General features: G+C 43.5%; 1 protein-coding gene across 3 annotated transcripts in view; it reads left to right on the forward strand.

The window, feature by feature from the left end:
• AKAP3 (A-kinase anchoring protein 3) overlaps positions 1–25,004 on the forward strand; it is a 27,865-nt gene extending 2,861 nt beyond the window's left edge. The window contains exons 1-5 of one of the 3 annotated variants that reach the window (XM_069581462.1): positions 660–782; positions 3,815–3,919; positions 7,345–7,440; positions 15,452–17,782; positions 24,627–25,004. In XM_069581462.1, coding sequence (XP_069437563.1) covers positions 7,345–7,440; positions 15,452–17,782; positions 24,627–24,782 — 2,583 coding nt within the window. In that variant the 5' untranslated portion in view covers positions 660–782; positions 3,815–3,919 and the 3' untranslated portion in view covers positions 24,783–25,004. Of the gene's footprint in view, positions 1–659; positions 783–3,814; positions 3,920–7,344; positions 7,441–15,451; positions 17,783–24,626 lie in introns of those variants that run through there. The other 2 variants (XM_069581461.1, XM_069581463.1) reach the window with 2 other exon arrangements.
• Positions 25,005–27,002: the final 1,998 nt, after the last annotated feature.

Consider the following 27,002-nt stretch of genomic DNA (forward strand, 5'->3'; position numbering starts at 1 on the left):
TGCTGCTACTGTTAAGTCGCTTCAATCGTGTCCAACTCTGTGCAACCCCATAGATGGCAGCCCACCAGGCTCCCCCATCCCTGGGATTCTCCAGGCAAGAACACTGGAGTGGGTTGCCATTTCCTTCTCCAATGCATGAAAGTGAAAAGTGAAAGTGAAGTCTCATGGACTGCAGCCTTCCAGTACTGGAGTGGGGTGCCATTGCCTTCTCCAAAACTATGCATACCCCTCTCCTATGTGTGTGTGCTCAGTCATGTCCAATTCTTTGTGACTCCATGGATTGTAACCCACCAGACTCCTTCCCAGGCAAGAATACTGGAGTGGGTTGCCATTCTTTTCTCCAGGGTATCTTCCCGACACAGGGATGGAGCCTGGGTCTTCTGCATTGGCAGGTGGATTCTTTTCCAGTGAGCCAACCTGGGAAGCCCCTTCCCCCTCCCGTATTCCCTACCAAAAATTAGACACTTAAACAAGAAAGTCAATCTGGAGAAAGCAAGCCCAGTTCTTCCAAACTAAGCATCAGGGCCTTGCAGTGTATCTTCACCCCTCCCCTTGTCTGATGATCACTCAATTTCTGGTGGTGTCACCACTGTTGCTATAGAAGCAGTGATATCACCAGCTGTGATTCTGATGTCACTCTCCAGTCCCAGCAAGGGGGAGGTACATGGAAGGCTGGGGGAGGAAACAAGATCTTGAGCTGAGCATAAACATCCCAGCATCTTCGTTGACTTTAAAAGTATCTTCTGGAGCCTTCTGTGGTTCACTCTTCCAGTGCTGCAGAGGTAGGAGATCCCACTGGATTGATGAGACAGCCCATTTTCTGATCTGTGGTTAAAACGGAAAATTCAGTGACAAGGAATGGGTAACTCTTAACAGTCACCCTCATCTCCCTCTTGTCCCAGTTAATGTCATGTCAGAATCTTCTGGAAATAAATGAGCCTCTCCTTCAACACAATGATAGTAGATGGTAGCTACCTATCTTTGCTGTAAGTTTTAATTTTGTTTCAGATGGACTAGATCTCCTTGGCCATACTTTTGCAGACATGAGGGTGTCTGCTTTTCAATTTCATGATGTGACTGGAAGCTTGACTACCTGCTGACTTTTCCTATTCATGTGTGGGCTATTCTAAAAGTTGGGAGTGGGGTAGATTTTTCTGTCTGTTTTTTTGTTTGATTTTTTCCAGCGCTCTAATAGCAAAATCAGATTAGTATTGCTCTGAGTCCCAATTCTCATCCACTTTCATCCTCTCTTATTTCTGACTCCTTGGCTAGACAACAAAGAACTGGGGCAAAGCAGAATATATATAGCTGTACTAACAAAACATCTACTAACAGGGCAATGGAGAGAGAAGTTATTAACAAGGGGAAGTGAAAATATAGGAAATCCACAGGAAAGCTTTACACTGAATGGTACCACTGAGAAAAAGATACACACACAGAGAGAGACTCACAGTCTTCTAATCCTTAATTTAAACAAAATCGCATGAGACTGATTTCATCAACAGCCACATTTATGGAGTGTCTATTGTATGCTTCGCATTTAGAGAAAGGGAATAAGAGAGAAAAATAAAACATTAGAATATATTCTTCCTTTTTAAAATTAGTAATAAAAAGTGGTCTAGTAAATTTCAAAACTTGATCAGATACATATCAACTCTGCAAAAGCTTCACATACACTGCCTGTAATTTGAGTATTTCTGCGAGCTTAGGAACCTTGAGTAAACAGGAGCTCTTGCTTGTGATGAACACAGGAAACATGTCCTGAGATGGAACTGGGGTCTGGGATACAGCTCCGTAAACAAGCCCCTCTATTATTTATGCCTCCCTGGCTGGCGTTCATGGTTTGCACTCCTCAGTTATCACTGAGGTGATAATCACGTTGACCTTTTAAAGGAATATTTTAGGTCAGTCCTTCTATTGTTCCATTGGGTCCCCCTATAGGCCATAAGAAAAACTCTTAGCTTCCAGAAGGTTAACCTGCAGAGCTGTAAATATCTCAATGAATCTATCGATTGGTTTTAATAGTCCCTTTATGGGTGTCAGTTTCCTTATCTTTAAAACGAGAATGTTACAATAAATGATTCCCAAGGTCCATTTATCTTCACATTGTGTGTAGTTAGCCTTCTTTCCTCATCAAAATTGATAGATAACAGCGTCGTTTGTCTCATTTATTTTCCATTTAATTCCAGGATATTACCCACTTTGAAGTTAGGAAATGGATGAATCCATTCATTAACTCAAATCTCTAGATTTTCCTTCTCTCTTTTCCATTTCATTATGAGACATGTATACATATTTAGAAGTCTGAATAGCATTACCATCAAAAGGCATTTAAGCACCTTGTTATATACACTATTATCCAGGACAATTTATGGAATTTAAAGTCTAAAACAACTTCATGGATGCAAACAAAAGTGCAGAGGATATAGAAAATAAATAAAAACCTCTGGAAGTGTTTGCTGAATCTATGTAATGAGTAAGTGTGAAATAAGTATAAGAGCACTTTTGAGATAATTGATTCATTTTTATTATTGGGATAGGAGATCCATTAATAAATCATTAGATAAATATTTATACCTTTGGTAAGTCTCTGGGGTGAGCATATCCTCAAAACAAGCCAAGCTTTGTGAAAGCCTTACCACTCTATCAAATTTGAGCAAGTCATTTTTTTCCTCAGATTCTCCAGTTTAAGAAAGAAAGAAAAATTGAGCTCTCCAGAATTAGCAATAGGCAATATTCATATATATTCATTCAGCAGACAATTATAAGGAAGATAATTGATCTGGAAGCTGGTTTTGCCATTAATTGTGAATTCCCTTTGTCGCAAAAGGACTCATTTCTCCTGAATCCTCAGAGGAGAACTTACGAAGTGTTTTGAGATCCATGAACTCAGGGCACTTACTCTCTATTCCAGCTACTGACCTTCTGACTTCCTGTTCAAGTCAAGTTTGAGATTAGGCTAAAAGCTTTCAGTGTCCTTGTTGTTAAATAAGTCTGTCTGCCAATGATTGGAAAGTGGAGAATAACTATAGTCATTTCAGAAATAATTGGTCAGATGATAAAACCCTTGTTGAAAGGTTATTGCTGAACCACGAAAAGACGCCTAGATTCTTGGCCTCCGGAGGAGAAGAATTCAATCTGGGGCCAGAGACAAGGCTTGATCGCTCAGAGCTTTTGTCCAATAGAGTTTTATTAAAGTATAAAAGGGATAGAGAAAGCTTCTGACATAGACATCAGAAGGGGCAGAAAGAGTACCCCCTTGTTAGTGTTAGCAATGGAGATATATACTCTCCAATTAGTTATTACAATGAGTCAAACAAATGTCTGGAGGTTGTAAAGACCTCACTAGACCTACTCCCATAATTTACATTTTAAGATAACAGGATTCATGTTTGGGAACGCATGTAAGAATTAAAGATTTTAAAATTAAAAAAAAAAAAAAAAAAGATAACAGGATTAGCCAGAAGGTTTTTCCCAGAGACTGTCCTCAAGCAGGATACATTATCGTTATATAATCCTTATGGAATGTAGAGGGGGAAAAGGTTTGTCCTTTCATCCTCCTTGAGAATTCCAGACCCCTCTCTCCTTGGGGACCCCTGGACTTCTTATCAACCCGCCTAGGAAATGACTCTCTCATTGTCATGTAGGAACCACGAGACTGCAAGAATGATATCTGTACTTTGAACATGAATATCATTTCGTGCTCATCACTTGTGTATCATGTGAAAAATAATAGGTCAAAATCATTTGGTAATAAGAGCAATAAAGTTCAGAGGTAATAGTAGTCATTTTTATTTGTGTCTTTCCATTGCAGATTCCTTATATTTCATGGAAGGAGTGGGTAAACTTAGGAATAGTGAAGACAACAAGAAATTAATCCAGAGCTTTCCTCATATCTCGGAACCTGTCCTCAGTAAGAGTAAGTGACCACACAACTTCCCTACTTTTTGTTCTTTGTTTTCATCCCTGCTTTTAAATTGTGCAGTATAGCCTAAATAGGGCTTTCCAGGTGGCGCTAGTGGTAAAGAATCCTCCTGCCAGTGCAGGAGACACAAGAGATGCGGGTTTGATCCCTGAGTCAGGAAGATCCCCTGAAGGAGGGCATGGCAATCCATTCCAATGTTCTTGGCTGGGAAATCCCATGGACAGAGTCGCCTGGTGGGCTGAAGTCCATGGGGTTGCAGAGAGTCAGACACAAATGAGCAACTGAGCATGTAGCCTAAATAAATCAGTAGATCCTATTGACATCGTCATGTTCCATTAGAAGTCATGCATTAAGATAAAATGTAAATTGGAGATTAAGAGATTTGCACTGTCAACAGTCTAGGCAACCTGTTTCTAAGTCTTTTGTTTCTTTGGACAAGGAACAGTGCCTTCCATTTCTTTATTCATGGTGATGATTCAAGCATATGAATATTTACATAAAACAATGAGCTGCTGAGAGACAAAACAAGGTTTAACTTCATAGACAGTAAAAACTTCATTGTTAGAGGTTTAAAAAAACATTAAAATAAGGTACCAAGAAGCTTACAAAATCTCAGAAAAAAATGTTTCGAAGAATAAACAATTGTATTTCTAGAGCTGGCAAGTCTGTTGCAGAGAGGATCTCTCCATATAAGCCCAGGGATTTTCAATTCTAGGTGTCCGTTAGAATCACCCAAGGAGCTTTTAAGAAATTCAGTGCTGTGACTTCCCTGGTGGTTCAGTGGCCAAGATCCTGGGCTCCCAATGCAGGGGGCCTGGGTTTGATCCCTGGCCAGGGAACTAGATCCCATATACTGCAACTAAGACCTGGTGTGCATGCACATACTCAGTCGCCTCAGTCGTGTTTGAATCTTTGCAACCCCATGGACTGTATCCCTCCAGGATCCTCTGTCCATAGGATTCTCCAGGCAAGAATACTGGAGTCGGTTGCCATTCTCTCCTCCAGGAGATCTTCCAAACCCAGGGATCGAACCCATGTCTCCTGTTGCTCCTGCACTGGCAAGGAGATTCTTTACCACTGAGTTACCTCAGAAGCCTAAGACCTGGTGCAATCAAATAAATATTAAAAAGAAAAAAGAAACTTTTATCCACTTGTTTCCAAACCCTAAAACCAGTGAAATAAGGTTCTCTGAGGATTAGTCTCTCAGATTCGGTATTTTAAAATAGTTGATTCAGGGTTTTTAAGCAAGATCCTTCTAGGGTCTAATCACAATGTAAAACCCATGGCTTGTTCAAGGAATCTGTTGTATCACAGTGTTAGGAAGAGTGAAAGCTCTTTCACCAGATCAGTGACCTAAGTTAGTGACTGGGGTATAAAAACAAGTCCACATCCTTTTGGGAGCATGAACAGGTAGCTCTTGAAAGATCTTATGTTGCTGCTGCTAAGTTGCTTCAGTCGTGTCCAACTCTGTGCAACCCCATAGATGGCAGCCCACCAGGCTTCCCCATCCCTGGGATTCTCCAGGTAAGAACACTGGAGTGGGTTGCCATTTCCTTCTCCAATGCATGAAGGTGAAAAGTGAAAAGTGAAAGTGAAGTCACTCGGTCGTGTCCGACTCATAGTGACCCCATTGACTGCAGCCTGCCAGGCCCTTCCATCCATGGGATTTTCCAGGCAAGAGTACTGGAGTGGGGTGCCATTGCCTTCTCTGGAAAGATCTTATATTTTCTTATAATAATTACCCATAATGTTTTGTGCAACAAAAATGATAAACCCACTTATTGTTGTTCAGTCACTCAGTCGTGTGCACCTCTTTGCCACCCCATGGACTGTAGCCCACCAGCCTCCTCCATCCATGGGATTTCTCAGGCGAAAATACCAGAGTGGGTTGCCATTTCCTTCCCCAAGGGATCTTCCCAATCCAGGGATTGAACTGGATTTTTTTTTTTTTTTTACCACTGAGCCACCTGGAAACCCACATATAAATAAGTTTAAATTGTGTATAATCTGCGTTTGCGTTGTGTTGGTTTTGTTTGTGGGGGAGATGTCTACCGTCCACAAATAAAACCTAAAGTCCTTTAAAGCAAATATTTCCAATTAACTGGACATTAAATCACGAATAATGTTCCATTCATTTCAAGCAATTATTTAAATGACATAATTTCACTGTCTAAAAAAATTTAGGATAAGCTTTTGGACTTTATTTTGACAGAATTTTAAGCCAGTGTATTTGTTAAAAAACAAGATATAAATATGTGTGTCTATTCACAAAGATGTTTCGGGGGCACTGAGGAGAAAAAATTGGCCATCTCATTCCACCTTGTTTATTGAGAAATATAGGCCTAAGCAACACTTACAACAAAAGAAAGGCAACTTCAGTGAGGAGGCCTGATAATGGAATTCTGACTTGACAAAAGAGGGCAAAGAGAAGCTTCTCATACTTGTAGGTTATCGGTGGGCAAGTATGATAATTAGTCACGTTTCCAAGAACTATCAGATAAGATGCAGTGTTGCAGAGAGTCGATGAGATTAAGCCCACAGTCTAATCCCCCATGGATGAGGGGTTGGTGCTCACTGGTGAGATGAAGTAGAAAAAGCAGTAAGCATAAGCAATTACTTCAAGAAAAATGACTACAAATAAGAAAAAAGAGAAACAGTAGCTAGAGGAAGGCTAGGGATGGAAGAATACATGTGAAATAAAGACCAGCTTTCTGGAAGACCAGGTAGATGGTGGTGCCATGACAGAAATTAGGAAATAGAACCAAGAGTTGGGAGGGTTATGAAAAAACCAACATCAGCCAGGACATCACTACCTCCAAGGCCCTTTGGATGGTGCATAAGACATCTCCCTTTTCTTACCATTCAGAAGTTTGGTGGAACCATGGAGGCTGAGAATTCCCCCAGGACTTTTGACTAACTGGAAGAGGGATTATTCTTAAGGAAGCCATCCTAGACTTACTGCTAATATAAGTAAGTTAGTCCTCTAGAAATCAATTACAATGAAGCCTACATTACTTAGAAAAGTTGGTGGGGCAAGAGCAGAGAGGGAAAAGTCAGTTAATTCTATTTTGATCAAATTGAGCTTCGAGCATATACTGAAAATCCAAGATGTGAAACGGTGGTCAAGCTAGGACACAGAATATGCTCAGGTTCGTTCATGAGCAAATCTGTATTAAGCACCTCTAGGAGACACCAGCCTCTGGTCCTGTACTAGAGATACATGTTCTAAGGAAGTCCTTCTGTGGTTTGGAGCTGAGAATGCAGAGGTCCAGAGGTAAGTGGGTCTGAAGTGACTCTCCGGACAGATGTCTGTGGAGAGCATCACTCCTGTTTCCCTCATCTCAGTCATTTGTCTTATTACTCCTCACCACCATGAAACTAGCCCTTTTGATGATCCTTCTCCTTTTTCCTACTTCCAGATGTCAGATAGGGTTGACTGGTTACAAAGCCAAAATGGAGTATGCAAAGTTGACGTCTATTCCCCCGGAGACAGCCAACCCCAAGACTGGAAAATGGTAAGGGTCAGCCTCCTTATAAATACGGACCTAGGAATATGTGAAGTGCCATTAAGAGTAGCCTTATTCTCTCCACCGCCACCTCTTTTTTTTCCATAGTATTTTTGGCCACGCTGCCTACAGCATGGGGTCGCAAGGAGTCGGGCACGACTGAGCGACTAAGCAACAATAACGAGCAGGTTTATTATTTTTCTTAGGTGAAACATTATGGGTAATTACCAAAAAGAATTAGTTCCCTGACCAGGTATCAAACTCATGCCCCCTGCAGTGGTAATGCAGTATCTTAAACACCAGACCGCCAGGGAAGTCCCACCACCTCTTATTTTTGAAGATGAAATTCCTGGGGGAAAATGAACTCCTTTAGAAAAAAAAAAAATCCGCGTATAATTTTCAGGGGTAAAAAATCCTATAATATGATACCTAGTAGGAGAAATATGCCACAGTTAATTTAAAAAAAAAAAACATATGTAACAGTTGTAAAACTACACTTCTAATAGAAAGAGACTCAACAGAAATGTTCTCAAAGTTTATAGATGAGTCACTTCGGTTCAGTCTCTCAGTCGTGTCCGACTCTCTGCGACCCCATGAACCGCAGCACGCCAGGCCTCCCTGTCCATCACCAACTCCCGGAGTTCACTCAGACTCACGTCCATCGAGTCTGTGATGCCATCCAGCCATCTCATCCTCTGTCACCCCTTCTCCTCCTGCCCCCAATCCTTCCCAGCATCACAGCCTTTTCCAATGAGTCAACTCTTCGCAAGAGGTGGCCAAAGTACTGGAGTTTCAGCTTTAGCATCATTCCCTCCAAAGAAATCCCAGGGCTGATCTCCTTCAGAATGGACTGGTTGGATCTCCTTGCAGTCCAGGGGACTCTCAAGAGTCTTCTTCAACACCACAGTTCAAAAGCATCAGTCCTTTGGCGCTCAGCTCTCTTCACAGTCCAACTCTCACATCCATACATGACCACAGGAAAAACCATAGCCTTGACTAGACGGACCTTGGTTGGCAAAGTAATGTCTCTGGTTTTCAATATGCTATGTAGATTGGTCATAACTTTTCTTCCAAGGAGTAAGCATCTTTTAATTTCATGGCTGCAATCACCATCTGCAGTGATTTTGGAGCCCCCAAAATTAAAGTCTGACACTGTTCCCACTGTTTCCCTATCTGTTTCCATGAAGTGATGGGACCGGATGCCATGATCTTCATTTTCTGAAAGTTGAGCTTTAAGCCAAGTTTTTCACTCTCTTCTTTCACTTTCCTCAAAAGGCTTTTTAGTTCCTCTTCACTTTTTGCCATAAGGGTGGTGTCATCTGCATATCTGAGGTTCTTGATATTTCTCCTGGCAATCTAGATTCCAGCTTGTGTTTCTTCCAGCCCAGCATTTCCCATGATGTACTCTGCATAGAAATTAAATAAGCAGGGTGATAATATACAGCCTTGATGTCCTCCTTTTCCTATTTGGAACCAGTCTGTTGTTCCATGTCCAGTTCTAACTGTTGCCTCCTGACCTGCACATAGGTTTCTCAAGAGGCAGGTCAGGTGGTCTGGTATTCCCATCTCTCTCAGAATTTTCCACAGTTTCTTGTGATCCACACAGTCAAAGGCTTTGGCATAGTCAATAAAGCAGAAATAGATGTTTTTCTGGAACTCTCATGCTTTTTCAATGATCCAGCGGACGTTGGCAATTTGATCTCTGGTTCCTCTGCCTTTTCTAAAACCAGCTTGAACATCAGGAAGATCACAGTTCATGTCTTGCTGAAGCCTGGCTTGGAGAATTTTGAGCATTACTTTACTAGTGTGTGAGATGAGTGCAATTGTGCGGTAGTTTGAGCATTCTTTGGCGTTGCCTTTCTTTGGGATTGGAATGAAAACTGACCTTTTCCAGTCCTGTGGCCACTGCTGAGTTTTCCAAATTTGCTGACATATTGAGTGCAGCACTTTCATAGCATTATCTTTCAGGATTTGAAATAGCTCAACTGGGATTCCATCACCTCCACTAGCTTTGTTCATAGTGATGCTTTTTAAGGCCCACTTGACTTTACATTCCAGGATGTCTGGCTCTAGGTGAGTGATCATACCATTGTGATTATCTTGGTCATGAAGATCTTTTTTGTACAGTTCTTCTGTGTATTTTTGCCACCTCTTCTTAATATCTTCTGCTTCTGTTAGGTCCATACCATTTCTGTCCTTTATTGAGCCCATCTTGGCATGAAATGTTCCCTTGGTATCTTTAATTTTCTTGAAGAGATCTCTAGTCTTTCCCATTCTGTTGTTTTCTTCTGTTTCTTTGCATTGATCACTGAAGAAGGCTTTCTTATCTCTTCTTGCTCTTCTTTGGAACTCTGCATTCAGATGCTTATATCTTTCCTTGTCTCCTTTGCTTTTCACTTCTCTTCTTTTCGCAGCTATTTGTAAGGCCTCCCCAGACAGCCATTTTGCTTTTTTGCATTTCTTTTCCATGGGGATGGTCTTGATCCCTGTCTCCTATACAATGTCACAAACCTCAGTCCACGGTTCATCAGGCACTCTATCTATCAGATCTAGTCCCTTAAATCTATTTCTCACTTCCACTGTATAATCATAAGGGATTTGATTTAGGTCATACCTGAATGGTGTAGTGGTTTTCCCTACTTTCTTCAATTTAAGTCTGAATTTGGCAATGAGCTCATGATGAACCACAGTCAGCTCGCAGTCTTGTTTTTGTTGATTGTATAGAGCTTTTCCATCTTTGGCTGCAAAGAATATAATCAATCTGATTTCGGTGTTGACCATCTGGTGATGTCCATGTGTAGAGTCTTCTCTTGTGTTGTGGGAAGAGGGTGTTTGCTATGACCAGTGTGTTCTCTTGGCAAAACTCTATTAGCCTTTGTCCTGCTTCATTCCGTATTCCAAGGCCAAATTTGCCTGTTACTCCAGGTGTTTCTTGACTTCCTACTTTTGCATTCCAGTCCCCTATAATGAAAAGGATATCTTTTGGGGGTGTTAGTTCTAAAAGGTCTTGTAAGTCTTCATAGAACCATTCAACTTCAGCTTCTTCAGCGTTACTGGTTGGGGCATAGACTTGGATTACTGTGATATTGAATGTTTTGCCTTGGAAACAAACAGAGATCATTCTGTCCTTTTTGAGATTGCATCCAAGTACTGCATTTCGGACTCTTTTGTTGAACATGATGGCTACTCCATTTCTTCTAAGGGATTCCTGCCCGCAGTAGTAGATATTATGGTCATCTGAGTTAAATCCACCCATTCCAGTCCATTTTAGTTCGCTGATACCTAGAATGTCGACATTCACTCTTGCCATCTCTTGTTTGACCACTTGCAATTTGCCTTGATTCATGAACCTAACATTTTGGGTTCCTATGCAATATTGCTGTTTACAGCATCGGACCTCGCTTCCATCACCAGTCACGTCCACAGCTGGGTATTGTTTTTGCTTTGGTTCCATCCCTTCATTCTTTCTGGAGTTATTTCTCCTCTGATCTCCAGTAGCATATTGGGCACCTACTGACCTGGGGAGTTCCTCTTTCAGTATCCTATCATTTTGCCTTTTCATACTATCCATGGGGGTCTCAAGGCAAGAATACTCAAGTGGTTTGCCATTCCCTTCTCCCGTGGACCACATTCTGTCAGACCTCTCCACCATGCCCCGCCCATCTTGGGTGGCCCCACAGGGCATGGCTTAGTTTCATTGAGTTAGACAAGGCTGTGGTCCTAGTGTGATTAGATTGACTAGTTTTCTGTGATTATGGTTTCAGTGTGTATGCCCTCTGATGCCCTCTTGCAACACCCACTGTCTTACTTGGGTTTCTCTTACCTTGGACATGGGGTATCTCTTCACGGCTGCTCCAGCAAAGCACAGCCACTGCTCCTTACCTTAGATGAGGGATATCTCCTCACCGCCACCCGTCCTGACCTGAACGTGGAGTAGATGCGTAGGATGGCTCAAAATTCTCAGAAATATAAACTCTCATCTAAGTGATATTGTTCTGCCCTCATCCTTCAACAAACATTTATTCCACACTTAGTATCAGGCACTGTTAAGTCAGAGTCCCATCAGAAAAGGGAAACCATGTCAGTTTTTTTAGTATTAAATTACTGATGGTGTAAGAGGTATTTAACTAAGTAAGAGGTATTTAACTAAGTGAACTACTAAAAGCTGTGAAAGAGGACTCTAATAAGAGATCCAGAAGCAGCAAATGCAGAAAGCTGCTACTACCCCTAGGCTGAAAGAGTGAGTGAGGAAGAAAGTTAAGGCTCACGAAGTCCCCTTGCCCTCAACAAAGGCTGCTTCAGATCTCCTTGGAGAGCGTGCCCTGCAGCTGGACAGCAGCCTGCATCCCAGTGGCACTCAAGACACTTGCCAGAGGGCACAGGGGACCAGAAGGGAAGCCCCTCCCTCCCGTGATGACCAGGTAGCGCCCCTCCAGTGCCCTCTGCCAGCAAAGCCAGCCACCCAAGGAGAAATGTTTAAAGGGTCCAGCTCCCGACTCACAAAGCAAGACTAGAAAGGGTCGACTTGGATTTGAGAGACAGTAATGAATGACTGGCACAGACACTGTGCTGAGTCTTAGGGTCCGAGATGCAAAACTAAACTCCCCTGTCCAGAGATTAGAGAGCCCTTCTCCTTCCAACTGGGCACTAAGTTCCACACTGATTTGAGCCTTAAGATGAGCAAAAAATACTAGCCAAGTAGATTTTCTGTTGTCTCTCACCAACAGAGAGTAGATCTCTATAAATCACTAATCCATTGAAGAAATCACCAAGTAGTGAAATAGTAAAACCAAAATTCTCAAGCATTGCTGCCACCAATGATTGGTGGCTGTGGAAGGACTAAAATGAAAATCAAAAACTAAATTAGGCAAAAAGAGAGGAAAATTAAAATGGTGCCTAAAACACCATCTCGGGGGAGGCAAGAGAGGACACACCGGGTACAGTACTCCCATGATGACCTTCACCTCTGTTAAGCAGATCTGCTGGACAGCTTGACAAATTTGCAAAACTGTTAAAAGATCATTTTCAGAGAAAGGTGAAATAAAGATTCTCCTATGAACATAAAATAGACTCATGTGAAAGATTTTATTTAACTCATTAATGAGATTTTATTTAATTCATTAATGGTGCAGTTCTAAGGAGAGTCAAAAAAAACAAAAAACAAAAACACCTGTATGTAGATTGGGAGTATTGGAATGAACTGTGCGAATGGAAGCCAAACTGACATCTTCCAAAGTGGGCGAGAAAGTCAGCAATTCTTTCCTGGTCAGAATTAACATGTGTGTAGACAAAAATTATACTGCATTGCTAACAGTTATCTATAGTTTCCAGAGTTATCAGGTATTTCCAAGAGAATCAGAGTCAGAAAACGTGGAGGAGTACGCTATAGATTGTGCAGAGTTTTCTACTCGAGTACAAATTTCCTTATAGCAGCTATTATTCAAATTAGGAGAACAATTTAGAGGACTGTGAGCCAAGTTCTGTGGCCCACAAGCAGCTTAAACCAGGCTGCAGAGGCCCAGATGCTTTTGTCTTCTTCCCAGTTCATCCAGACATTACAGTAGACTGTTGACTGTAGGGGTGGAGAGAACCAATTTCAGAGTCAACTGGATTTGAATCCTGGCCCCCACCATGTGCTAGCTGTGAGATGCCGTATATATGTGTGTGTGTATATATATATATATATATATATATATATATATATATATATACCGGAGAAGGTGATGGCACCCCACTCCAATACTCTTGCCTGGAAAATCCCATGGATGGAGGAGCCTGGTGGGCTACAGTCCGTGGGGTCGCTAAGAGTTGGACACAACTGAGCGACTTCACTTTCACTTTTCACTTTCATGCATTGGAGAAGGCAATGGCAACCCACTCCAGTGTTCTTGCCTGGAGAATCCCAGGGATGGGGGATCCTGGTGGGCTGCCATCTCTGGAGTCGCACAGAGTCGGACACGACTGGAGCGACTTAGCAGCAGTAGCAGCATGTATACAGGGCTTCCCAGGTGGCGCTAGGGGTAAAGAACCCACCTCCCAATACAGGAGACACAAGAGATGTGAGTTCAATCCCTGGGTGGGGAAGATCCCCTGGAAGAGGAAATGGCCACTCACTCCAGTATTCTTGCCTCGAGACTCTCATGGACAGAGGAGCCTAGAGGGCTACAGTCCTTAGGGTTGCAAAGAGTCAGACAAGACTGAAGTGACTTAGTACTTAGTGTGTGTATATGTATGTGTATACACACACACATACACACAGACACACACACACATCCTCTCCCTTTTGGATCTTCTTCCGATTCAGGTCACCACAGGGCAGTAAGTAGGGTTCTCTGTGCTGCGTAGTAAGTATGTTGCCATCAGTTGTCTAGTTTACACATAGTATCCATAGCGTATATGGTTGATCTCAATCTCCCAATCCCAATCCCTACCACCTCCCCTTTTCCCCTTTTAAAATACCAAATTATTCTTTAAAGATCAGCAGTACTTGTGGTTATCCTCAGAGAGATGTAACTCCAGTAGTTACAGTGATCCCTTACATTTGATGGTAAATAGGACACTTTCACATACATTCTTATTTTAGCCTATGTTCAAGTGAAGATTATGAATTAAGCCAACATATAAACATGTGCACGTGCTTAGCACAGCTAGCATCCATCAAAGACTCTGCATTCACTCAAAACTAATAAATTGTCCCACAGATACTAACTCCTCATTTATAAATCAGATTCTTAACCTAAAAGCATCCCCAGTAGTCCACTGGAAGCCATTGAGCATATCAGGATTGTGCTTGCGTAGCCCAGCAAAGGGATTAATTATGCACCACTGTCCTTGAATTTTCTGATATTTTGAAAACTATACTTGTAATGAAAGTGAAAGTGTTAGTCGCTCAGCCGTGTCCAACTCTTTGTGACCCCATGGACTGTACCCTGCCAGGCTCTTCTGTCCATGAGATTCTCCAAGCAAGAATTCTGGAGTGGGTTGCCATTCCATTCTCTAGAGGAATCTCCCTGACTCAGCGATCGAACCTGGGTCTCCATCATTGCAGGCAGATTCTTTACTGTCTGAGCCACCAGGGAAGCCCTATACTTGTCATAAGAGACCTAACTAAATAAAACAGATCAACCATAAAAATAGTAATCAATAGCAAAACATGAAAAATCTGATTTAATGCAGATTTGAACTCTGTAGCTGATGAGGGTCAGATCTTAAGGATCTATGTCGTTAGAGGTGTCGGAGTACATTGGCTGAGAGCAGGGGCCCAGGAGTCATTGGTCCAGTTGGAACTCCTCCTCCGTCAGTGATTAGCTATCTAACCTCTGGTAAGTAACTAACAGGATCCCTCAGTTCTTCAATTTCCTCTTCTGTTAAAATGTGGATAATAAGAAAGCTAGCATTTAAGTTTATTGCCAGAATAATAGTGGCTTTCTAGGTGGCTCTGTGGTAGTCTGCCTGCAGGAGATGCGAGTTCAATCCCTGGGTTGGAAAGATCCGCTGGAGGAAGAAATGGCAACACACTCCAATAACCTTGCCTGGAAATCCAGGTAGAGGAGCCCAGTCCATGGGCTTATAGAGTCAGACATGAACTGAGCACACATGTGCACACACAGAATAATATTAAATGAGGTCCTCGTTTTAAAGTACTCAGAACAGTGCCTGATATATAGTAGGTGGTGCTGGTGGTTTAGTCAGTCAGTCGTGTCCAACTCTTGCAACCCCATGAACTGTAGCCCGCTAGGCTCCTCTGTCCATGGGATTTCCCAGGCAAGATTACTGAAATGGGTTGCCGTTTTCCTCTCTAGGGGATCTTCCCAACCCAGGGGTTGAACTCTGGTCTCCTGCATTGCAGGCAGATTGTTTACTGATAGCCACTAGGGAAGGCTGATATATAGTAAGCACTCAGTAAATGTTGTTTCCATCTGTTGGGTTGATGGAGGAGTTGAGACGTGAGAGGCGCGACCATTTTTGTGACTGCTCTTTGAGGTTGTCCTGACTATCCTGTGTCTTTACTTTGTTATAGTCGGATGAATCCTTGTCTATTTTTAAGGAAGCCTCACACGATCCCATCAGAGTGCTCAGCTGGCTCCGCAGAGACCTAGAAAAAAGCACAGCAGGATTCCAAGACGTTAGGTTCAAGCCCGGAGAATCATCGCTCGGCAGGGAAATGGTCAGCTCAGGAGACCCACGCAAAGGTTTCTGCGTGGACTATTACAACACCACCTCCAGGGGCAGTCCAGGGAGGCTGCATTTTGAGATGAGTCACAGAGAGAACCCGCACCAGGGCCCCAGCACGCACCCCGGTAATGGGAGCTCCGTAGACGAAGTCTCCTTCTACGCCAACCGCCTCACAAATCTTGTCATCGCCATGGCCCGTAAGGAGATCAACGAAAAGATTGACGGCTCTGAGAACAGGTGTGTCCACCAATCAGTGTACATGGGGGATGAGCCCCCACCCAACAAGAGCCTGAGCAAGGTGGCGTCAGAGCTGGTGAATGAGACCGTCACTGCGTGCTCCAAAAACACCCCATCGAATAAGGCTCCGGGCTCTGGTGACAGAGCCTCGGGGACATTACAGAGCCCCCCTAATTTAAAATACAAAAGCACTTTGAAGATCAAGGAGAGCAGCAAGGGAGCCAGGTGCCCAGAGGACAGGCCTAGCTCTAAGAAGTCTTTCTTCTACAAGGAAGTATTCGAATCTCGTAACGCGGGCGATGCCAAAGAGGGAGGAAGGACCTTACCGGCGGAGAGAAAGATGTTCAGAGGACATGAAAGGCCCGATGACTTCACAACTTCTGTCAGTCAAGGGATCATGACCTACGCCAACAGTGTGGTGTCCGACATGATGGTCTCCATCATGAAGACCCTGAAGATCCAGGTGAAGGACACAACCATTGCCACCATCGTGCTGAAGAGGGTCCTGATCAAGCATGCCAAAGAGGTGGTCTCTGACCTCATCGACTCCTTCATGAAGAACCTCCACAACGTCACAGGGAGCCTCATGACGGACACGGACTTTGTCTCAGCCGTGAAAAGAAGCTTCTTCTCTCATGGAAGCCAGAAGGCCACGGACATCATGGACGCCATGCTGGGGAAACTCTACTCGGTGATATTTGCCAAGAAAACCCCTGAGACAGTCAGGAAAACCAAGGATAAGTCTGAAAGTTACTCCCTCGTCTCTATGAAAGGGATGGGTGATCCTAAACACCGAAACGTCAACTTCGCCTCCATGAAAACAGAAGGTAAAGTGAGGGAAAAAGTATGCACCCCCACGCCCAAACCCGAGAAGTCCTGTGTGGAGACTGTGGGGGAACACATTATCAAAGAGGGGCTGACCCTGTGGCACAACAGCCAGCAGAAGGAAGGCATACCTTCATGCCTCCAGGGCTCACCCTTCGTAACTCCCAAAAGACAGTGTAAACCTGTGCCGGACTTTCCCCTGGCATTCCCTTTTGACCCCTGCCACTTCAGCCTCCCTATGCAGTGCCCAGAAAAACCAGAGAATTTTCTGTGCGACTCAGACTCCTGGGCCAAGGACCTGCTTGTGTCTGCCTTACTTCTGATCCAGTACCACCTGGCCCAGGGAGGGAACATGGATGCACAGAGCTTCCTCGAAGCTGCCGGCACCTCCAACCTGTATCCCATGAAGTCCCCGGCCATTTCCCATGAGTCCAGCCTCCGGTCTCCCCGAGTGGGAGCTGACCCAGAAGAAGTGGAGAAGAAGGACCTAATGAGCGTTTTCTTCAACTTTATCCGGAACTTGCTCAGTGAGACCATTTTCAAGAGCGACCGTAGCTGTGATCCCAAGGCAGCCAAGGAAGACAGCCCCCAGTATGAAAGACCTGCCACCCCTTCTCCTGCCAAATTAAATGAATGTGATGAGCCTGGGGGTGCTTTTGCAGGGCTCACCAAGATGGTGGCTAACAAACTGGACAGCCACATGAACGGGCAGATGGTAGACCATCTGATGGACTCAGTGATGAAGCTGTGTCTCATCATTGCCAAGTCCTGCGACTCTCCGTTGGCAGAACTGGGAGACGACAAGTCCGGGGATGCCAGCAGGCCGACGTCAGCCTTCCCAGAGAGTTTATATGAGTGTTTGTCCACCAAGGGCACAGGGACTGCAGAGACGCTCCTACAGAATGCCTATCAGGCTATCCACAACGAACTGAGGAGTCTATCAGCACAGCCCCCCGAAGGGTGCACAGCACCCAAAGTGATTGTCAGCAACCACAACCTGACGGACACAGTGCAGAACAAGCAGCTCCAAGCCGTTCTTCAGTGGGTAGCCGCCTCTGAGCTCAACGTCCCTATTCTGTACTTTGCCGGTGACGATGAAGGAATCCAGGAGAAGGTAAGGCGGCAGAGCCAGGGGTTTGGAGAAGATTGATTAGGGTTAATTAGGGTTTTAAGTGCTTTCTCTTTCTAAATGGGAAGATAGCCCCAAGAAGGGTAGGATGGGAACAGCAAACATTCGAAGCTCAAAACTCATAGCCTAGCCAATGGGTAAATTAAAACTAGATTTTGCCCAATAAGAGGTGTGTCGAAGGGAAAAGAAGATACACTTTTTTTTTCCTCTCTCTCTTTCTTTCTGTGTATCTAGATGGGAATGCACAAGTAAGGAGCCTCCAAGTGAGTAGGTGAAAGAATCAGAGTAAGGGCTGGGCTCAGACTGAACTCTGGGTAGGACAGCTTTGCCCAAAGAATGAGAAGGAAATGCTGGGAAGCGTCCCAGGGATGTGTTTGTTGGCTGGGGGCGAAGGGTTTAGATTCATGGTGTTTTCAAGCCCATCATACCTCTCCTTGCTGGTGATCTAGGAGCTGTTGGGGATTTGAAGGGATTCAATAAATAGCATCCCTCTTCCCCTCACCCTAAGTTCTGAATCAATTGATAAGTAAGACTAAAGAATAAGGCAGACAGAAAAATCAGCTTATTATTGTTCTTACTGATAAAGGTAAGTGTGCTTTCTACCTCCTTTCCTCTCCCAGTTTAGGCCTCAAAACTGCTCAGGGAAGGGAAATTTTGAGTCTGGGAAGCTTTTGTTTACATAGTTGGTGCTCCATGCTAATGAGGGGGAATTAAGAGGCCACCCCCACAATATACACAGTCTCTCTCTCTTTCTCTCTCTCAGGGTTTTGTGGTTTGTTTTTTTTTTCCAATATTACTTCCTCTCAATTAAGAGAAGTGGAACAATGACATTTACCAATTAAGTAATAGGAGGTGGCACCAGAGGTTGGGGTTATTATAAAAAGCACCCATCTTCTTAGAAACCAGAGGTTATGGAGGAAGAGGCTTTCTCTGTTTGATGCACGGGGTTAGTAGCACTTATAACTGGGTTACTTGGTATATCTGATGACCAGGAAGACACAGGACTGTACTGCACACAGAATAGTTTACACTCAGCTTAAACGAGAAACTGTCTCTCCTGTAGACTTGCTCCTTTTGCAGCAGCAGGACTCTGTAGGCTTGTTCCTTGCATGTCTGTACACCAACAGCGTTGCCAAGTGCAGAGCCTCAGGCTCCACTCCTGACCTACTGAATCAGAACCTTTAGCAAAACCCCCAGTTGATCTGTGTGCCTGTTCCACATTGGGCCAGAGGACAGAACATGGAGATCCAATCTTTGATTTATCCCTAAGAGTACTTACTTGGCAAGTTCTGTCTGTTCACAGTTTTTCCAGTTTGTAAAACAAATTATTCTGTGTGTGTGTGCTTAGTCACTCAGTCGTTTCTGACTCTTTGTGACCCCATGGACTCTAGCCTGCCAGCCTCCTCTATCCATGGGATTCTCCAGGCAAGAATATTGGAGTGAGTTGCCATTCCCTTCTCCAGGGGATCTCCCTAACCCTGAGATCCAACCCAGGTCTCCTACATGGCAGGCAGATTCTTTACTCTCTGAGCCACCAAATTATTTTCACAAGTTGCAATTAGCAGAGGTGCCAATATTCAGGAAAGCTTTAGACTAATGAAAAAATCTAAAAAGAAGCATAGCTTTCACATGCACAGTGTGTGAAACAGGCTTTGTTCTGTCCACCTCATCCTATGTAACAATCATAATACATTCTAGTTTTAGATTATTTTGAATTAGAATGTCTATGATACAGTTCTCTAGAATGAGACAATAGACTTGCAGGCTTCCTTCTACACACACACACACACACACACACACACACACACACATTTTCTTCAAGGAAAAGAATGGGAAACATGGGCAACAGCACATGCAACTGTCACCTAGTGAGTAGATTTGTCCTGAGCAGCAGCATATTTTTAAGAAAAGTTGGACGGCATATACATCAAAGAAATTATGTAAATACAAGTTGCGAATTTTGGGGGGGAAAGAGACTTAGTTAATACAGGCAACTATTTTCATGCTAATGCTGGTGATTAAATCTGGTCATACCAGCATATCCATGAGCCCAATTCCCTTAAACAAATTTGTATCCATTTTAAAAAACTGTTGGTCATGCCCTGCAGCATATAGGATCATGGGTCCCTGGGCAGGGATGGAACCCAGGCCCCCTGTATTGACAGTGAGGAGGCTTAACCATTGGACCTCCATGGAAGTCCCTGTATCCATTTTTGAATCGGTAACGTGTGCATACTTCAAAATCCAAAGGCACACACACACAAAATGCACAATTAAAATTAAGCACTTTTCCTCATTTTTATCTCCCCATTCCATTGCCCTCCCTGGAGAAAACCATTCTGATCAATTTCTTGTTTATCTTTCCAAAAATACTTATGCAGCATACAAGTTAATACATATTTGTTTAGTTGCTAAGTCGTGTCTGAATCTTTGTGACCCCATGGACTGTAGCCCACCAGGCTCCTCTGTCCCTGGGATTTCCCAGGCAGGAATACTGGAACAGGTTTGCCATTTCCTTCTCCAGGGTGCACCAATTCCAACACCTATTAAAATAAAATGAGAGCACCTGTTTCCCACATAGTAACTAACCTACGGTCCATGCCAAACTTTTGGTCTTTACCAAGTGTTGCCTTACTTTGCACTTATCTTTTTAGGAATGAGGGTGAATACCTTTTCATGTGTTTAAGAGCCATTTTTGGTTTTTAAAAATATTTATTTGGCTGCACTGAGCCCTTTTTGTGAACTTTTAGTTGTGGCATCTGGAATCTAGTTCCCAGACAAGGAATCGAACCTAGGTTCGCTGCCTTGGGAGCTCAGTGTCTTAGCCACTGAGCCACCAGGGAAGTTCCTAAGAGCTGTTTTTGAATTTCCTTTTTCATGGATGAATCATTTGTTTGTAAACTCTGCCCATTTTTTTTCTGATAGGTTGTTGGTCTTTTTCTTATGGATCTGTGAGAGTTTTACATAATACAAGGAAAATAGCCTTTGTGATATTACATATGATTTTTTAAATCATTTGACTTTTGATTGATGTTTCATTTTGTTGCTTTTGCCATGAAGAATTATTTTAAATGTTTACATGGTCAAATATGATAGTTCATATTTTATTTTTCCTAGATTTTATGTCATATTTTGGAAAACATTCTCCACTACAAGATAGTAACAAAACTTCCCCAAGTGTTCTTTCTCCTAGCACAATTATGATTTTTTTAAAAACGTTTAAGGCTTTGATCCATTTCAAATTCATTTTTATACAAGGTGTGACATAGGAATTCAGTCTTATTTTTTTCCAGATACCTATATGTCTTTGTTTTTTCCCTAAGCTTTCTGTTCTATTCCATTGAGTCATTCATCTGTTCTTACTAAGTTTAATACTATTTTAATAGCATATTGCTTTAATTATTGTAATTCTGTCATATGTCTTCATATTGATAGGACTAGAGACTCCTTATTTCTCTGTCTCAGAATTTTCTAGGCTATGTTTCTCAGTTTCACCCCCAGCCACTGGTAACCATCAACCTGCTCTCCATCATTACAGATTTGCCTTTCATTTTAGAAAATAGTGGAGTCATAAAGTATGTAGGCTCTTACATATGGCTCTCCACTATTAGCATAAGGTTTTTGAGGTTTATCCATGTTGCAGTATGTATCAGCAGTTCATTCCTTTTATTGCTGAATAGAATTTCATTGTATATGTTTTCTCTATTGACTCACCAATTAATGGACATTGGGGTTATTTCCATTATTTTGTTATTATGATTAATGCCTCTATGAACAGTCACACACAAGTCTTTGTATGGATATACATTTTCACTTCTCCTGGGTGACAAGGAGTGTAACTGCTGCATTTTATGGTAAGTATAATTTCTTAAGAAACTGTTCAACTGTTTTCCAAAGAAGCTGTACCATTTTATATTCTGACCAGCAATTTCGTTGATTTCAATTTCTCCATATCCTCATCAACATTATTCTGTTCTGTTTCTCATTATAACTGTTCTAGTGGTTTTTGATTGTGGATTTAATTTCACATACATACATTAAAATGACAAGATGTTGAGCATCTTTTTATGTGCTGATTAGCCATTCATATATAATCTTTGGTGAGTTGTCTATGTAAATCATAAATCTTTTGTCCATACTTTGACTGGGTTGTTAGTTACAAGAATTCTTGATGTATTCTGGATACAAGTCCTTCACCGGATATATATATTTTGCAAATACTTTCTCTCAGTCTGGAGCTTTTTTTTTTTTTTTTTTTTTGACTTAATGGAGTGTTTCAAGGAGCAGAAGTTCTTAACAATGACATCTAGTTTAGTTTTTACCTCATTGCTTGCACTTGAGATGTCATATCAAATAAATCTTTGCCTAGCTCCACTGTCCTCCGCTGGAGGCAGTTTTGCCCCTAAGGAACATTTGGCAATGCCTGGGAAAGGAGCCGGGTTCAGCAGGAAGAGGCCAAGTGAAAGTGAAAGTGTTAGTCACTCAGTCATTGTCCAACTGTTTGCGACCCCATAGGCAAGAATACTGGAGCAGGTTGCCATTTCCTTCTCCAGGGGAACGTCCCAACCCAGTGATTGAACAGTTAGTTATGTTTAGTCTGCTTTTCCTTTTATTGTCTTCTTTTGAATTATTTTTAAACATTTTTCAGTGTTCCCTTTTAATCCATCTGTTGTGTTTTGCTATATCTCTTTGTGTAGTGTTTTTAGTGGTTTCTCTGGGTACCACAATCCACATACTTAACTTGTCAGAGTCTACTTAGAGTCAACAGTGACCACTTAGGCTAGAATGTAGAAATCTTCCTGCCCTATGGGGCCCTTTACCCTTCTGCCTGAGACTGCCATTATTTATGTAATTAGCTGCCTAAAATCTATTTAATTTTATTGCCTAAAATCCTTAGGCAATATTATTTTTGCTTTCAACCATAAAATCATACTTTAAAGAATGGAGGCAAATCGTTCATCATTTATCCTGAGATTTTTACCATTTCTGCTGTTGTTGGTTTGCTCCTCATGTTCCCAGTTTCTTTCTGATACCGTTTTCTTTCTGTGCAAGGAAACAGAACGCATTTTTCTGGCGATGAATTATCTTAATTTAATCTGAAGTTTCATTTGACCTTCATTCTTGAGGCATATGTTTGCTGGACATATAATTCTGGTTTGACAGTTCTTTTCTTTTAGGCTTAGAAAGTGCTATTTCACTCCTCTGTCCTCTCTGGGTTTTGATGAGAAATTCGCTGTCATTGGCACTGCTGTTCCCTCATGTATACTGTGCCATTTGTCCCTGGCCACTTTTAGATCTCTTCCTCTTTTTCTTTCAGTTCAGTTCAGTCGCTCAGACGTGTCTGACTCTTTGCAACCCCATGAACCGCAGCACGCCAGGCCTCCCAGTCCATCACCAACTCCTGGAGTTTACCCAGACTCATGTCCACTGAGTCAGTGATGCCATCCAACCATCTCATCCTCTGTCATCCCCTTCTCCTCCTGCCCTCAATCTTTCCCAGCATCAGGGTCTTTTCAAATGAGTCAGCTCTTCGCAGCAGGTGGCCAATGTATTAGTTTTCAGCGATTTGATAGTGATAGGTCTTGAAGTGAATTATGGGGGTTCATCATATTTCAAGTTCACTATGCTTCTTGAATTTGTCTGTATGTCTGTTAGAAAATTGGGGAAGCTTTCATGCATTATTTCTTTAAATGTATTTCTGCACTACCCTTTTTCTTCTCTAAGGACATAAATGTAAAACCCTCTGGAACTGTCCCACAGGCCCCTGAACTCTGCTTATTTTCTCAATCTTTTTGAAGGAGGTTTAATCTATCTCTTACACTGTTCAATACAGTTAATTTCTATTGCTCTGTCTTTGGTTTTCCTGTGTTTCCTTACTCATCTCCATCTATTCAGTCTTCATTTTGGATTTGGTATTATTGTTTAGCCGTACAATGACCATTTTTAACTGAACAGTGACCAGCTGTACAATGAGTCTTCGTTCTGTCTCCTCTTTGCGGAGACTTGTCTTTCCATCTGTTTCAAGAGTATCCTCATGCACTTCAGTTTCTGCCTGGAATTTCCCCTGAGAAAGCACCTGATACTTGGCCTGTTAATCTGCCCTTTGAACTTCTCATAGAGTCAGTTGCAGAACACACAAAATGGAAAGCTGGTGCATTTGTTGCCACACAGATTCCAGATGAATGGCAATATACTGGGCTCATATAGAATACTTGCTTGGGCTTTTCTCATTTTATGCCTGGTAAGAGGATTAAACATAGGGTTCAGAGACTTGGGTATGAGCAGTGCCTCCGCTGATTTCTGGCACTGTATCACTGATAACCGTCACCTCTCCGGGCAACATTTTCATGGGGGTTGAATGCATCTTTGAGTCACCTTCCGGCTCTATCATCCCAGGGCTCTCTGGCCTACGGGGCTGAGAAAGCAGCATCTACATTATCCTATGGCCCTTTCTCTCCTGTCTGTGTTGGTCTCTGGGCGGTGATGGGAGCCCATTTTATGATGTTACAGTGAGCTTAAGAACGTCAGAATCCTTAGAAGGCATGAACACCATTGACCAAACAGCCACCGGAAGCAGGAAGCTTTAGTCTTTGTGGGACATCTTCCATATCACGGACATGGGGTTGTCCTTTAAATGAAGGGCGATGGAACCCACTTTCTTTTGTCAGACAAGCCAGCGAGTGTCTCGGTTTTGGAAGTAGTCTCAGCATCTCCCGGGAGGCCCTCCCGCGGCCAGGGACCGCCCCCTGCTCTCTGGCCTTGAAGGCCCCGCCAGACCCTCGCTGGGATGCTCTGCCTCCTCGACTTCCGCTTTCCTTCCCTCCCTCAGCTACTTCAGCTCTCGGCAGCCGCCGTGGAAAAGGGACGCAGCGTAGGTGAGGTTCTACAGTCGGTGCTGCGGTACGAGAAGGAGCGACAGCTGGACGAGGCGGTGGGCAACGTCACACGGCTGCAGCTGCTGGACTGGCTGATGGTGAACCTGTGATGGGGGCCCACCGCCGCCCCTCCTTCCCGCAGTGGGCCCCGCCCTCACCCCTCCCTCCGTCCTCACTGCCGCAGCCCCCCTTTCCCGTCTCCTCACAGAGCCCCAACATTATCTTCATACCACTTACATCTAAGACACGTCATCGTGCGCTAGTCCCTGGATTTTGCAGATATTCTTGTCCATGCGAGCAAGGACGTAAAATAAAAATTACAAATAAACGGCTCCGAGTGTTTGGTTTCCTTGGGATCCAATGGGACCAACGCCTGCGTGCTAAATCGCTCAGTCATGTCCGACTCTTTGTGACTCCATGGACTGTAGCCCACCAGGCTCCTCAGTCCATGGAATTCTCCAGGCAAGAGTACTGGAGTGGGTTGCCATTTCCTTCTCCAGGGGATCTTCCTGATCCAGGGATCAAACCTGGATCTCCCACATTGCAGGCAGACGCTTTACCATCTGAGCCACAGAGCTAAGGTCAATTAAGTCTCTTCAAGGAGAATGTCCTTTATTATTTAACCTCTTGCATGCATGCCAAGTCACTACAGTCATGTCTGACTCTCGAAACCACATATAGCCCACCAGGCTTCTCTGTCCATGGGATTTCCCAGGCAAGAATCCTGGAGTGGGTTGCTATTTCCTACTCCAGGGGACCTTCCCGACCCAGAGATCAAACCCATGTCTCATCATGTCGCCTACGTTTGCAGGCCAGTTCTTTACTCCTAGCGAGACCTCAGTCAGTTCAGTTGCTCATTTGTGTCCAACTCTTTGCAACCCCCTGGACTGCAGCACGTCAAGCCTCCCTGTCCATCACCAACTCCCAGAGTTTACCTAAACTCATGTCCATTGAGTCAGTGATGCCATCCAACCATCGCATCCTCTGTTTGTCCCCTTTTCCTCCCGCCTTCAGTCTTTCCCAGCATCAGGGTCTTTTCCAATTAGTCGGTTCGAGACCTGGGAAGCCTCAATGGGACAATAAGAAGCAGCAGTCTCAGGAATGAAAAAGAGTCCAATGGTTAGCAGAGTAAAAGTACTGCCTGCCAGAGAGCCCAGCCAAATGCTGGTGGGCCTGTTGTCTATGGATACATACTTCCCATCGACCCATCAGTGACTTGTGACTTCCCTGCTTTAAAGGGGTCCCTAAATAAGCCACCGTTTGTCAAGAGTTATTTCAGCCCTTTGTAGCTTCCCTGCTTTAAAGGGGTCCCTAAATAAGCCACAGTTTGTCAAGAGTTATTTCAGCCCTTTGTAACCATGTACGTACTTTTCAATATCCAATCTGAATCCTTTAAATTAGGCTACCAGGACCTGGCTCCTTGTCCTATCTCCCCAGAACTGTCCATCTCACCTTTATCCTTGGTTGCAGACTCTCGGGGTCCAAAAAGGCCCAGAGGACCTGAGTTCAGTGGCTAGTCCTATACCTCTCCTGATAGAAGACGTGGGAGAAGTCACCTGTTAGGACACTGCTCTGACTTAATGTCCACATCACCCCACTTTAGAAGCACTTTCTGAATTACATGTTCTCCAGCAATTTTACATTCTCCTTCCTTCCTTCTAGAAACTTCCTCCTCCTCTGGTTTCTAGGTTTCCTATTTTTCTGCATCTCTCTGGGGCTCTACTCAACCCCTTACATGTTTCTCTCTCCCAGGATTTGACCCTCTTGACCCTCCACTGTTCTCAATCATCTTCCGCAGGTGATCTCACCCAAACCCAATGGCTTCAATCACCCAATGTCTCCCTTCATGGACTATTACACAGTGATTAAAATGAAAACTGTGAAGCCAGGAATATATCCCAGGTTGTTTCTGACTTGCACACATTTATCTGTACTGTAATTACAGACTGTGAGTTCAGTAGGCAGACTAGAAGGGCAGGTGGTGGGTGGGTGAGTGGACACATCCTGTAGCTTGCTCATCTTCCAACCTTTGGGAAACCTGTCATCTCCTGCTCCACATGGTCTTACAGAAGCATCAGTCATAGGGACCCCAATATCTCAGACGCAGTGATGGGTTCAAATCCAATTACTTCTGAGACTTTCCTACTAGCAGGAAGACTGATACTTTTGATGGGATGATAGTGGTCATCTTAACTCCTGGGCAGAGCTTCTCTTCAGAATGAAGTCAACCATAAACGAAGCAAGACTAAGAGGGGGTGAGAGCATCTGAGCTCCATGATCTTGTCTGAATTCCTGCTGTGTCCCCGTTTACCCATCCTGATTCCCCACAG

This window comes from Ovis canadensis, chromosome 3, assembly GCF_042477335.2.
Source record: "Ovis canadensis isolate MfBH-ARS-UI-01 breed Bighorn chromosome 3, ARS-UI_OviCan_v2, whole genome shotgun sequence".
In the NCBI taxonomy this organism is placed as follows: domain Eukaryota; kingdom Metazoa; phylum Chordata; class Mammalia; order Artiodactyla; family Bovidae; genus Ovis; species Ovis canadensis.